We start from the raw sequence: 14,447 nt of genomic DNA, 5'->3' as shown, positions 1-14,447 counted from the left end.
AGCTAGGGCCAAGCAATTAACCTCGCCCATTCATAAAAATTATCTGTCATGCCAAGAGTTTTACAAACAATCTATAATGCCATTTGAGACAATGACAAATATACTGAAGAAATATAATGAACTGCATAAATAATATATTTCAAGAATGTTTTTATGTTTCTTTCACAGAATTTCTATAGGTCCATGCATACTGCACTTCACTTCCACACTGTTAACGAACTGTACAAAAGCTCACACTGCTTCCACATTTTTTCCAGTCACAATATACCAAGGAACTGATATCAACCAAGCCACCAATTTTTTTATTTCTTTTTAAAATTATATTTCATTAGATTTCACCTATTTGATAAAATATCTATATAATAATATAACCAAAGGAGAACGTTTCACAAAGTATCTGAAAGTCCTTTGCTGGTCAAGTATTCAAGTCCATCACCATGAGCTGCAACCTAATGCTCAGATGAGTCAGAGGACTAACTGCTATTGAAATTAGCACAAGATAACACTGCTTATTTCAGATTGGAATCAACAAAAAGACTTGATATGATCAATAACCATTAAAGGGGGAACAATGTAGTTTCATGTGTCCGAACAGAGAAAATGAAGATGGTCACTAGTATTTCTTCTAGAAAACCATGATCCAAGTGTATCAAGACTAAGATAATGTAACTTAAAAGCTCTCACAATTGCTGTATTTTCTTGCAAGCAAGGTTATAAAATAACAACAAAAAGTAGTCAAGCACACTTTGAGTCTTAAACATGCAGCTTAAATGATGGAGTTTACATCATTTTATGATGATAAATATTGTTTATTGGTGTTTTAGAACCCTAAAACACTTAAAGAGGTATCAAAACTCGAAGGCCTTGGATCTTCTCGTGAAAAAGGAGCGAATATAATATGCCGAGACAGAAAGATGCTTCGTTTTACACCATGAAGATGAAATAGGCAAGAGTGAGTTTATAATGAAATACAAAAAATATATATATCTAAAACCACATGTTATCACTCACCAATGTGTCAAAGTCAATCTTCAATCCAGTTGCCACCCAGGTAGGATCCATCAATAATTTAAGGATTTTGTTAAGATCAGAGTTTCTATGCATCTGCAATATTTCATCAAGTACACTTTTTATTCTGCAGAACTCAATATGATTAGCCTCCCTAAGCTCAAGTAGCTTCACAAGCTGCACAATAAAAATTTGAATTCAGGGATCAGTTACAAATAAAATAAAAGAAAAAGAAAAATTTTTAAAAAGAAAAGAGGATATATATATATATATATATAAGATACTAAATAAGGAATAGAAAAGGATAGAATAAAGTGTGTAATGGGAATGAATTTCCAAGGTCCAGTCAAGAAAAGGAAGACAAGGGAAAATTTTGAACATTTTAAGCTTCTTTAGACTCATAATTAATAAGTGGTTGGTATTGGAATCTTATTTAGAATTTAAGAAGTTTTTTTAATGAAAATGTCTCCTTAAAAGAAGTTTTTGATATTTTTAAACTTCATATTTTCTAAAAGTCTCTTTTTCTAAAATTTGATGTTTGTGCTATTTTTGGAAATCTAAAATACTTCTTTATTAGAAACTTCTATTTCAAGAAGTTTCTTTAATTTCTAAGTGTCTTAATTCTAAAAAGGAAAGTTTCTATTTTTAAAATTCCATTAATTAGAAGATCTAGGAGTTTTAGGGGAAAAAGAAAAGAAATTCTAATAAATTACCATGAAGACTAGGTTTCTTTTTCTACAGTTTGTTAAGTTTTTTGGGTTTTCTAAAGCCTGTAAACAAGGCTATTTGATGTAATGAAGAGATTAATGAATCAATGTTGAATAATACTACATTCCTTGCAATTTTCACTAGTGAGACTTCATTGTTTCTCTTCTAGATGAGACTCCTAGAAAGTTTTAGTAAACTTTAATCACAGGTTCTTTCCATAAATTCTAAACTAGTGAGGTCCTAACCCACCTATTTGATTGTGGACAACCATCCCAACATCAATGTATGTGTGTGTTAAGAGAAAAGAGAGAAAGAGAATTGTGGTCCTAATCTCAAAAACCTTTTAGGGATAGAAATTAGGGAGGCTGATATTTAAATATGATAAAACCCAGAAACATTCACGAAGGCCAGTAACTACATCGGTTGTTAGTCAATCAGTCAGTTAAACTATCCAGATTTCCCAAATTTCAGTCTCATTTTTCATAAAATTTGATTTGTAATAGAGTTTATTGAAAGAGAGAGAGAGAGAGAAAACCTTAATTCTCATTCGTATGATTAACTTCTTACAATAGAGAAATATATATACAAGGCTAGGTTGAACTAACTACCATATATGTGACCTATATTAAGAAAGGAAAGAAAAATTGTACACTATAAATACATTATATTCAATACTCCCCCTCAAGCTGGAGCATATATGTCATATGCACCAAACTTGTTACAAATGTATTTAATCCTAGGACCTCTGAGAGATTTAGTGAAGATGTCTGCTAGTTGATCATTTGAATTAACAAAACTTGTAGCAACACACCCTGATGCGATCTTCTCTTTAATGAAGTGACAGTCAAATTCAATATGTTTGGTCCTTTCATGAAAGACTGAATTGGATGCAATATGTAATGCGGCCTGATTGTCACAGACTAGCTTTATCTGTTCATCTTTTCCAAATCTCAATTCCTGAAGGAGTTGCCTTAACCATATGAGTTCACATGTTGCCAAAGCCATAACTCAATACTTAGCTCCGGCACTTGATCTAGCCACTACATCTTGTTTCTTACTCTTCCAGGATATTAAGTTACATCCAATAAAAACACAATACCCTGAGGTGGAACACCTATCTAAGGGTGAACCAGCCCAGTTTGCATCTGTGTAACCAACAATTTGGGTATGACCCCTGTCTTCATACAACATACCTTGGCCTGGTGTTCCTTTAATATATCGAAGAATGCGGATCACAGGATCCTAATGGTTGTCACATGGTGACTGTAGAAATTGACTAACCACACTCACAGGAAAAGAGATGTCTGGCCGAGTGATGGTGAGGTAGAGTTTAGTTTGCCTACAAGTCGTCAATATCTCCCAGGATCTCTTAGAGGCTTCCCTTGTCTTGGTACAAGTTTGACATTTGGATCCATAGGAGTGTCAACAGGTTTACATTCTAACATACCTGTTTCTTCCAAGATGTCTAAGGCATACTTCCTTTGTGACATAACCACACTTGAACTGGATTGAGCTATTTTAAGTCCTAGAAAGTACTTGAGTTTGCCCAAGTCTTTGGTTTGAAAGTGGTTGAAAAGGTGTTGCTTTAGTCTTTGGATACCCTCCTGATCACTGCATGTAATGACAATGTCATCCACATAAACTACCAAATAGATGCATTGGCTCGAAGAGTTATGATGATAGAAAACTGAATGATCTACTTCACTCCGAAACATTCCAAACTCTTGAACAATTGGACTAAAATGCCCAAACCATGCCGAGGAGACTGTTTCAAGCCATATAAAGAGCGGCGTAACTTGCACACTAAACCAAACTCCCCCTGAGCAACAAAACCAGGTGGTTGCTCCATATACACTTCCTCGAGAAGTTCACCATTAAGGAAAGCATTCTTAATATCCAATTGATAAAGAGGCCAATGACACATAGCTACCATGGAGAGAAATAAGTGAACAGAAGCAATTTTGGCAACAGGAGAGAAGGTGTCACCATAGTCACAACCATAAATCTGAGTATAACCTTTAGCAACCAAGCGGGCCTTTAGGCGATCAACCTGACTATCAGTACCAACTTTAACAGTGTAGACCTAACGACATCCAACTATAGATTTACCAAGAGGTAAAGAAACAAGATCCCATGTGCCATTGGAGTGCAGAGCAGCCATTTCATCAACCATTGCCTGTCGCCACCCAAGATGAGAAAGTGCCTCACTAGTGCTCTTAGGAAGAAAAACAGAGGATAAAGTAGAGACAAAGGCAGAATAGGATGAAGATAATCGATGGTAGCTCAAAAAATTATAAATAGGATGAGGATTACGAGTAGAACGATTACTTTTCCGAAGAGCAATAGACAAATGGTCAGTAGATGACAGGTCCGGGGTTGTGCAAGTTTTTTATTTTTACTTATACTCCAGGTCCTGGGCACATTAAAGTCAAAATTGTAGATAGATCCCTTGCTACTATTGCAGGGACTGGTACTATAATTTTAAGGCCTCATATAACCCTTTTCAATGTTTTCCATGTCCCAAAACTATCATGTAACTTGTTGTCTATTAACAAACTTACCAAAGATTTGAATTGTGCTACCTATTTCTTGCCTAATCATTGTGAATTTCAGGATATGACTTCGAGGAAGAGGATTGACAGCGCTGAGGAATATCGAGGGCTCTACTACTTCAAGGAAGACAATACCAAGGATGAACAAGCTCTAACAGCTCGTTGTGAATCTTCCTCTACGACTAAGCAATAAGAAATAATGTTGTGGCATTTTAGGTTAGACCATCCTAATTTTCAATATTTGAAACATTTGTTTCCTTCTCTTTTCAATAATAAAGATGTATTTCAGTGTGATATTTGTCAATTTACCAATAATCAACGCTCCAATTATCCTTCTCAACCCTACAAAGCATCCAAACCTTTTGCAATGATACATAGTGACATATGGGGTTCCTCATGTCTACAAAGTCTAACTGGGAAAAGGTGGTTCATCACGTTTATTGATGATCACACATGCACTACATGGCTATATCTCTTGAAAGAAAAAAAAATGAGGCAAAACCAACATTAAAATTTTTTGTCAAATGATTCAAAACCAGTTTAATGCTAAAATCCAAGTCTTATGAACAGATGATGGGGGCAAGTATTTCAACACCATTCTAGGGAATTATTTGTTAGAAAAAAGGATTATGCATCAAAGTTCGTGTGTAGGTATAGCTCAACAAAATGGAGTGGCCGAGTGAAAGAATAGATATTTATTGGAAGTAGCCCGATCCATTATGTTTACCACAAACGTACCAAAACAATTTTGGGGGGATTCCATTCTTACAGCTTGTTACCTTATAAATCGTATGCCTACACGAGTTCTCAATTACCAAACACCCTTAAAAAGCTTCCTTCAATTCTATCCACAAACTCAGTCCATTAACCAATTTCCCCTTAAGGTTTTCGGCCATAAAGCCTTTGTTCATGTTCCTGACCAGAATCGAACCAAACTAGATCCTAGAGCATTAGCCTGTGTCTTCCTTTGTTACTCAGCCACACAAAAGGGGTATTGTTGTTACTCTCTTGAAAAACGAAAAATACTTTGTCACTATGGATGTTACTTTTTGTGAGAACGAACCTTATTTATCCCAAAATTCACTTCAGGGGGAGAATAATGTAGGTAAAGAGAACTTTTGGGAATTATCATTGCTGAGCCCACTGCCAGAACAACTATTAAACCAGCCTTCTGTGCCATAACAGCCACCAAACTTACTGCCTAACCCAACTGTGTCACCAGAACAGTTATTAAACCAACCTTCTCACCCACTTGAACAACCAGAACACCTCCTTAACCAGCCAGTGTTTGAAACTGACAAACCAGAACAACCTAACCCAATTAAACCTAGGGTGTCAACAACAAAAATAGATTCAAGGCCAAGGGGAGGTTCACTGCAGCAACCAGAACTTCGTGTCTATTCGAGGAGTAACCCGAGAATAGTAGAGACCAAAATGAACCAACAGTGTTGTCAAGAATCAGAACCAATTGTCATTCCTAAGGTAAGCGACCTTGATTTGCCTATAGCCATGAGAAAAGGAGTTCGATCATGTACTCAACACCCAATCTCTCGCCTCGATTTCAAGTGTTCATTTCCAGACTTTCAGGAGAAGAAGTTCCAAAACATATTCATGAGGCTCTACAAGATCCTTGATGGAGAGAAGCTGTAATGGAGGAAATGAAAGCTCTGGAAAAAAACTGAACTTTGGATTTAGTGGACAAGCCCAAAGGAAAGATGCAGGTGGGATGCAAATGGGTGTTTGCTGTAAAATATAAGTTAGATGGGTCCATTGAAAGGTACAAGGCGAGGCTAGTAGCAAAGGTATTCACTCAAACTTATGGTATTGATTATCAAGAAACATTTGCCCCAGTTGCCAAACTTAATACTGTAGGAGTTCTTTTATCCTTTGCTACAAATCTAGATTGACAACTTCAACATCTAGACATTAAAAATGCTTTTTTGAATGGAGACCTAGAAGAAGAAGTGTACATGGAATTACCTCTTGGATTCGATAATGGAAGGAAGGAAGGGAAAGTTTGCAAGCTTAGAAAATCTCTCTATGGGCTGAAACAGTCGCCCTGTGCATGGTTCGAGAGATTTACCAAGACCATCATGATGCATGGATATACACAGGCTCAATCCAATCATACCTTGTTTTATCATCACAATGATGGTAAGGTCACTATTCTCATTGTCTATGCGGATGACATTATAGTGACTAGGAATGATCCAATGAAGATGGAACGATTAAAAGAGAAGTTGGCCGTTGAGTTTGAAACTAAAGATCTAGGACCTCTATGTTACTTTCTAGGGATGGAAGTGGCAGGGAACAAAAGTGGAATATCAGTTTCCCAAAGAAAATGTATTCTAGATATTTTGAAAGAAGCCGGAATGCTAGGATGTAAACCTGTGGACACTCCAATGGATCTAGTAAAGAAGATTGGACAACAAAAAGAAAGCACACCTATTGATACCGGAAGATATCAACACCTAGTAGGAAAGCTAATTTATCTTTCCCACACTAGGCCAAACATCGCTTTTGCAGTAAGTGTTGTGAGTTAATACATGCATGCTCCTTGCGAAGAGCATATGGAAGTCGTTTATAGAATTCTGAAGTATCTTAAAGGATCTCTTGGGAAAGGATTATACTTCAGGAAAAATGAAACAAGAAGCAGGGTTCATGGACGCTGGTTAGGTAGGCTCCATAGATGACCGAAGATCAACTTCAGGTTATTGCACCTTTATGTGGAGCAACTTGGTGACTTGGAGGAGCAAGAAGCAAACAATAGTAGCTAGAAGTAGCGCAAAGGCAGAATTTCATGCTATTGCAAATGGTATGTGTGAACTACTATGGCTTAAACAACTTCTAGGAGAAATTGGTGTGAAGGAGGAGATGCCAATGAAGATGTATTGCGATAATAAGGCGACAATCAACATATCATACAACCCAGTTCATCATGGCCGGACTAAACATGTACAAGTTGACAGACACTTTATAAAAGCAAAGGTTGAAGACGATACAATTTGCATGGTTTATGTACCAACAAATAAACAAGTAGCAGATGTACTCACTAAAGCACTATCAAGAAGATCATTCGAGTAGCTAATAGACAAGCTGGGTATGTTCAATTTGTATAACCTAACTTGAGGGGGAGTGTTGGAAGATAATTTGAATGAAATCAAATCATTCTAATTATAGACAAATTATGTTTTAAATCAGTAGTCAAATAATCAGTAATTATTTGGCTGTTATTTGACTTTTTTGATTCGGAGATATGATTTTATTATTCCTAGAATTAAGGCTTATTTCACTTCTTGCTATGTATAAATTATAGTTTGTACCTTTTTTTGTTTTTTTTAATAAGAATTCGATGAATGCTGGTTTTTTCTCCTGATTTGTGATAGTCATCAAAGCAACAATACACATTCAATCGTCTTGTTCCAAGTTCCAATTGTACCAACAAGGTTGACAAACCACACATGCAAGTGTGTGTTGATAAACCAAAACATTGCTAAATTCAAGGTTAAAATGCATGTTGTACTGCAAATCACTTCTTATTTTCTGATAGATTATCAATCCAACAATCTATTAAAAGGAATCAAAGTACAATAGGGAAGAGCTATCCTTCAAGTAGAAAGTAGAGAAACAGTATAGAGCAAGAAGTGAAAACAACAACAAGAGCTAAAAATGGCCCAACAAAAGATCCTAAAAATGACAACTCATGGAAACATGAAATCCTCTGTAAAAGCCTTTATCTGAGAAGTGTCTATGTAACAACCAACTCCCACCCATGTAAATATTATTTGCTTTAGGCCTAAGGGACTCTTACGACTTTAAAACACATCTACAAGGTTAAGAGGAGTTGATGCATATATAGTGTTAGGAACTTTTTCCTCTACACAATGTTGGATATCACAATCGCCCCTTCATGTAGACACAACATTCTCATTCTATCCTATAGGATTGCAGAGCTAAACAAATAGACACCACCTGTGGAGCCAAAAAAACTCCTACACTAGGGTTGAGGATCGACTTTGATACTATTTGTAGTAACCCGCTCCTACCCATGTAGATATTATCTGTTTTGGACCCAAGGGGACTTAATGGCTTTAAAATGCGTTTATGTGTATACAAGGTTAAGAGGAACTTATACATATATAGCATCAGAAACTTTTTTCTCTATTCGGTGTGGGATATCATAGGCTCATTCAGCTAAATGATGCATAGCTGAAAAGGAATCCAAGTTTAAGAGCAACCAACCTACTAGATAAATCAATGAGTTTGCATAGCTAGACATCCAATTTCCAAAGGTCCTAGCGTCTCCTATTAGATCCACATTTTAACTCTAGTTGAGTCTCATTTTACAAAGGAACACCCAAACACCTTGCAAATTTCATTAATGTTGACTTTTTTATTTTCCATGAGAAAAAAGGTCCTTGATTTTATGTGGAGCTTTAGATTCTTTTTGATGGGCAAGAGAACAATTTGTTAACGAGGCAAATCAAAAAGGGGTAGAACCCAAGTACACAAGAAGCATAGAAAGGTTACCGAAGGGCAAGAAACAAGAAGAGAAAACACACTAGTGTGGCCCCACCCAATCCACGAAATTCTACAGCATCTCCCTCCCACACAAAATCTAAACTAAGAAAAGAGTGTCTGAATAAAAGAGTCCTTTAAACAACTTCTTCATGCCTTCAAAAGTTCTTCAGTTTCTCTCCTTCCAAATGGTATAAAACAAACATGACAAGGCTAACCTCCAAGTTTTTCTATGCTTTTCTCTTAAAAAACCCTATGCCAAATGAAATAACCAAAAAGGAAAATAAATGGAGAATCAAATTTTGAAAGAGCCTGAAAAATGATATCGAGGAGAACAAACAATGAGGTCAACAACCATGCTCTATTATTGGGTAAGAATGGCAAGGAACATGAAAGGAAAAGGACATAGTAAAAAAGATGATTGATTTTGTGGTCAAAATAAGTGGTGATAGAAGTTGAAGTTTCAAGAAATGGAAGTTGAAGAATGGTCTAGAATAATAGGGAGGAGAATCTTTATGCCTGAAACCCATGTAAAGGTTTGGAAATCGGTTTTGTATTAGTAGATCTTCCCAACACAGTCTTGCTAAAAGCAAATATTTGAACCATATCAAAGCGAGAAGCAAGTATACTAAGAGAAAATAGGGAAGCCTTGGGATTATTTTTTTTTTTTCCTTGATAGGCAAATTAAAAGGTGATGCACCCTATATGCATAAGGGGTGTACAAGAGGAAGCAAAAGAAAGGAAAATCAAACAACCCAACTAAAATACAACAAAAACCATATCTAACAATGTATAATTTTCCATCCTTAATAGGGGGTTAACCCTCAAACTATGCATGACGGCACAAAGGCCTCATGAGGGTAGCACCTTGGCCCCATGAGCAGCAAGATAAGGTGCAGTGAGCAGGATGGAAGCCTCAGAAACGCACACAAGCTGCTGCATGCATGGGCAGCAACAACACACAAGCATGCTAGTGCGGTAGCCTGCAAAACCAATGCACACACACAGGCTCGCTGCTTTTGTGTGGTGCAACCCATGGGCACAATGACATGGGGTATATGGGAACCATGATAGATAGCCTCAGCCAAGGGCAATAAACTGCAGCATGGATGCGCGTAGCCTTAACAACAAGGCCTAGTGAGACGCATGAACCCAACACGCACATGGACTGACCATAGATGCAGCAGAAGCATCCCAGCTCATGTGTAGGCTAACATGAGCAAAGGTGATCTGGCTGCATGGCTGGTACGGGACTGACTCAAGGCAAGCACAGGCGGACTTGAGGCAGATCATGGGAGACATGTCTTGGCATTGGGATGAGCCTAAGCAAGATGTGATGCTCCTTAAGCTATGAGAATAGTGGGTTGATGCATCAGATATATATAGGCAAGACTCTAGAGGCACGAGGAGAGAGACTCCTAATGTGTGAGACTCCCAATTGGGATGAGAATTGGAGTTCTGATACATGAGGAGACAAAGTCCTAAGGCACGAGAACTCAAGATTGAGTAGGAGTCAAAGCCTTACTTAGAGAGGCATCTGTTGAGCTTGAGTTAGAGTTTGACTAGGACTCAAAATACTAGTTCCATAGTAGGATTGGACTGCTTGGTGCAACATCTATAAATAGAGGGTCTACGCGCCTTTAGAGAGCAAGTGAACTACCCGGTGTTCTTGTGGGAGTCCTTGTTAGTGAGTTCCTTGCATTCTATTGTGTGATCAATAATATATGAGTTGGGAAGAGCCCCGTAACCTCTATGTGCAATCTTGTGTGGGTTGGGGAAAGGTTGGCTTAGACAGCATCTAAGCGCTGCACATACACCAAAACTTGGTGCCTAAAATTGTGTTTGTGACAGTTGACATCAGAGCCTGATCAATGGCTGCAAGGAGAAGTGCCCTGGAGGCACTACGTGAGCAAGTTGCATGATTAGAAGCATATGTGGATGAAGGCCTTTTCGATGCAAACGCCACTCTATTTACAAGACTAGCAGAAGCCTTCTAGGAACTTGGTTCACAACATGGACTGATGAAAGGAAATTTAGAGTTTATTGTATCTTCTGATAATTTCTTGTTTTGGAAATTCTTGGATTGAATTTCTCTGGCAGTAGTGTTTGTGTTTTGAATCTTGTTTGAAAAAGATGATTCGAAATTAGTCGGTTGTAGTGGAGAGAAAGGTTTTCCAGGTGAAGTCTGAAGATTGCAATGGAGGAACGTGGATTTCAATAACAGAGAGAAGTCGGGGTTTTGTGGTTTCTTTAGGTTTTGGAGAGGAGGAGACGGGTTGGTTAGTGGAGCAGTTATAGAAAGCTGTGGATTTGGAGGCTTCCAGGGGTTTCATTCGAAAAATGAGGGGCAAGACTAGGACTCATCTGATGGAGATATGTTTTAATAGCAGAGGGAGATATATGAAAATCATAGAATATGTTGCAAAGAGAAAACCTTTGGTCTTAGTTGTTCCAAGAGGTGTTAATGGTTGTGGGTGGGAAAATCTTAGGAAGGTGATTGTTTCAGTCCAAGAGTTCTCTGTTCAAGCTGAAAGAGATTCGAAGGAGAAGCAAAAAAATCCTCAAGAGAGCAAAGGAATGTACAGAGGTGAGAGGTCCTATGCTGATGTGGTTGCAGAGAAAGGAACTAGGAATGGTGCAGAGATGCCAGTTGGAAAATGGGCAAGAGCTGTGGTTTGTGAAGGCAAAGGAAAAATACGAGATTGGTGTGAGGTTGGAAAAGCTATAGCGAGAAGGGTGGGGAAGAAAGGAATGGTGTCTGTAACACCCATTTCTGCTTACAAAGGGTGTTTTTTTGTGGAATCTGCAAGGAAAGCTTAGTGGATTCAAGATCAAGGGAGTTTCACAGTGAGAGGAGAGGTTATTGCTCTGAGGAGATGGTCGCCAAAAGAGAACTCAGTCGTTAATGGAAAATTTAGACGGGGGTGGCTGGAACTAAGAGGTCTCCCTTTCCACCTGTGGGATGAGGTGCAGTTGAGACACATTTTGCAGCAGTGGGGGAGGGTAACGAAGGTGGCGAGGAAATCTTTGAAGTTTGTTGATTTGACGAAGGTAACATTGTGGGTGGAGATGCTTCCAAATGTCGTGCTTCCAACGCTATTAGAGGTAGAAGATGGAGATTGGACATACACGGTTGCAGTTACAGTCACCGGAGAAGATGACGGAGAAGACTCTATCAGGCCTGAGTCGAATCGCAGCAAGGACGAGCTAAGGTCAGCCGGGGGTTGCGTCTTGCAGAAGTCACAGATCGTTGAGGGGCTACGAGCTATTGACAGGACCATTGAGTGCCATAGCTGGATGCCTCGTCATCGTTCCCATTTTAGTTCTTTAGATTCAAAATCGGCTAAGGGGGAGAAAGGAAAGAGAAGGTGGATGTTGGGCCCAACGGCGGGAAGCAACATCGGGCCAACACCAGACGCCTTTGAAGCCCGTTATGATTGGGCCCAATTTGGGGCGAAAGATTTTGGGCCCTTAGCGGGTCCAGCCCATAAAGGATCCTCTAATGGCGGCCCAGATGCATCTTCGTCTTCAAAGCTCCTAAGACCAGGGCTCACTGCAAAGAATAAAATGCCGGAAGGTCTTCTTCAAGTGTCGTCAAAGCCGAAAGGATCTTCAGTCTCCGTAAGGCGCAGAGCAAGAAGTGGGCCGCCGAGATTTGAGGAGGCGTCTTCTACCCCGAAGCGAAACTTTGAAGGAGGTGGCTCACTGGAGACAAATCGAGACACTTCTCAGGGCAAATCTCATTCTAGAAAGAGCGATCTCTCCACTGGTTTTGAAACATCCAAAGTTTCTACCGGCGAGACAGAGGGAGAAGAGGGGATTCTGCAATGCAAATTGATCAATGAGGTGCGTACTCCTTTCTCAGCTGTATCTGAGCAAGATCTTCCTCTGTCTGGGACTTTTGAGCCAAATTTTATTCCCAAAACCTTTGTTTCTTTGGTTCACCCTTCTCGCTGTCACTCTTTTTCTTCGATTCCGTTGGAGTCAAGCTACGCCTTTCAGCGTGGGTCCGTTTTTATCTCTCCTGTGGTGAATAACAACCATCGTGGTGGTGCGTCCTGTTCGGAAGGTGTGGTGGTTCCCTTAGAAACCTCTAACCAAAAATTTAAAGACCGGCCTCTCCTTAGGGAAACTCTCAGTAATCTTGAGGTACGTGGTGTCTCAGGTGAGGTTTCGTTCCCAGTGCAAGAACCTTCCACCCTCCCGTTGGAAGGTTTTCAGGTTGAGGGGCTTACGCCTCGGAAGATGGTCAAGGTTCAGTCGGTTCTGGAGAGTTTGAGGGTTAGAATTGTCAGGGATAATGGAAAAGGTGTGGAAGGAGAGAACAGGAGTGCTCTCTCTGCGGACAAGGTTTATTCCAGAAGAAAGAAGAAAAATGACTCTGGTACTCGAGGAGAGGATTAGTTCTGGGTGTGGGTTGTGTCGGGTTGTTTTTGTTTTCATGAAGATCTTAAGTTGGAATACAAGAGGTTTAGGATCTAGGAAGAAAAGGAAGACTGTGAGAAGGTTTTTAAGTACTCAAAACCCAGATGTGGTGATGCTTCAGGAAACAAAGCGTGAAATTTGGGATAGGAGGTATGTGAGTAGTGTTTGGAAAGGTAAAAGTCTGGATTGGGTTGCTCTTCCTGCTTGTGGGGCGTCAGGGGGGATTGTGATCTTGTGGGATTCAGTTAAGTTCAATTGTTTAGAGAAGGTGTTAGGATCTTTCTCTGTTACTGTAAAATTAAACTCTGATGAGGAAGGGTTTTTTTGGTTAACCTCAGTGTATGGCCCGAATAAGGCAGTGTGGAGGAAGGCCTTTTGGATGGAGCTTCAAGACCTGCATGGTCTGACTTTCCCAAGGTGGTGCGTAGGAGGGGATTTTAATGTGATGAGGAGGATATCTGAGAAGATGGGTGACTCTAGGTTAACAGTCAACATGAGGTGTTTTGACGAGTTTATAAGGGAAAGTGGTTTGTTGGATCCCCCTCTTAGGAATGCGGCTTTTACATGGTCAAACGCGTAATTTGCCCTTGTGAGATGTGTGAGCCCAACATGCGCATGGACTGACCATAGATGCAGCAAAAGCATCTGACTCATGTGCAGGCTGACATGAGCATAGGTGATCTGGTTGCATGGCTAGTGCGGGACTGACTCAAGGTATGCATGGGAGGACTTGAGGCAGATCATGGGAGACATGTCTTGGCATTGGGACAAGCCTAAGCAAGATGTGATGCTCCTCAAGCTATGAGAATAGTGGGCTGATGCATCAGATATATATAGGCAAGACTCCTAAGGCACAAGACTCTTAGTCCAAGTAGGAGACCACATCCTCATGCATGAGGAAAGAGACTCCTGATGCATGAGACTTCCGATTAGGATGGGAAGTTGAGTCTCGATGCACGAGGAGATAGAGTCTTGAGGCACGAGAACTCAAGATTGAGTAGGAGTCAAAGCCCTACTCAGACAGGCATTTGTTGAGCTTGAGTTAGAGTCTGACTAGAACTCAAACACTAGTTCCCTAGTAGGATCAGATTATTTGGTGCAACATCTATAAATAGAGGGCCTACATGCCTTTAGAGAGCAAATGAACTACTCGGTGTTCTTGTGGGAGTCCTTGCTAGTGAGTTCCTTGTATTCTATTGTGTGATCAATAATATACAAGTTGAGGAGCTCCTGGTA

General features: G+C 39.6%; 1 protein-coding gene across 2 annotated transcripts in view; it reads right to left on the bottom strand.

Moving 5' to 3' along the window:
* LOC100266612 (DNA mismatch repair protein MSH1, mitochondrial) overlaps nucleotides 1-14,447 on the bottom strand; it is a 78,558-nt gene that overhangs the window by 11,346 nt on the left and 52,765 nt on the right. For both annotated transcript variants that reach the window (XM_002282220.5, XM_010651864.2), the window contains exon 15: nucleotides 1,012-1,185. In XM_002282220.5, coding sequence (XP_002282256.1) covers nucleotides 1,012-1,185 — 174 coding nt within the window. The remainder of the gene's footprint in view (nucleotides 1-1,011; nucleotides 1,186-14,447) is intronic.

Source organism: Vitis vinifera, chromosome 5 (assembly GCF_030704535.1).
Source record: "Vitis vinifera cultivar Pinot Noir 40024 chromosome 5, ASM3070453v1".
Taxonomy (NCBI): domain Eukaryota; kingdom Viridiplantae; phylum Streptophyta; class Magnoliopsida; order Vitales; family Vitaceae; genus Vitis; species Vitis vinifera.
Note: the sequence above shows the minus strand (reverse complement) of the source record. Positions and strands in the feature narration are given on the sequence as shown.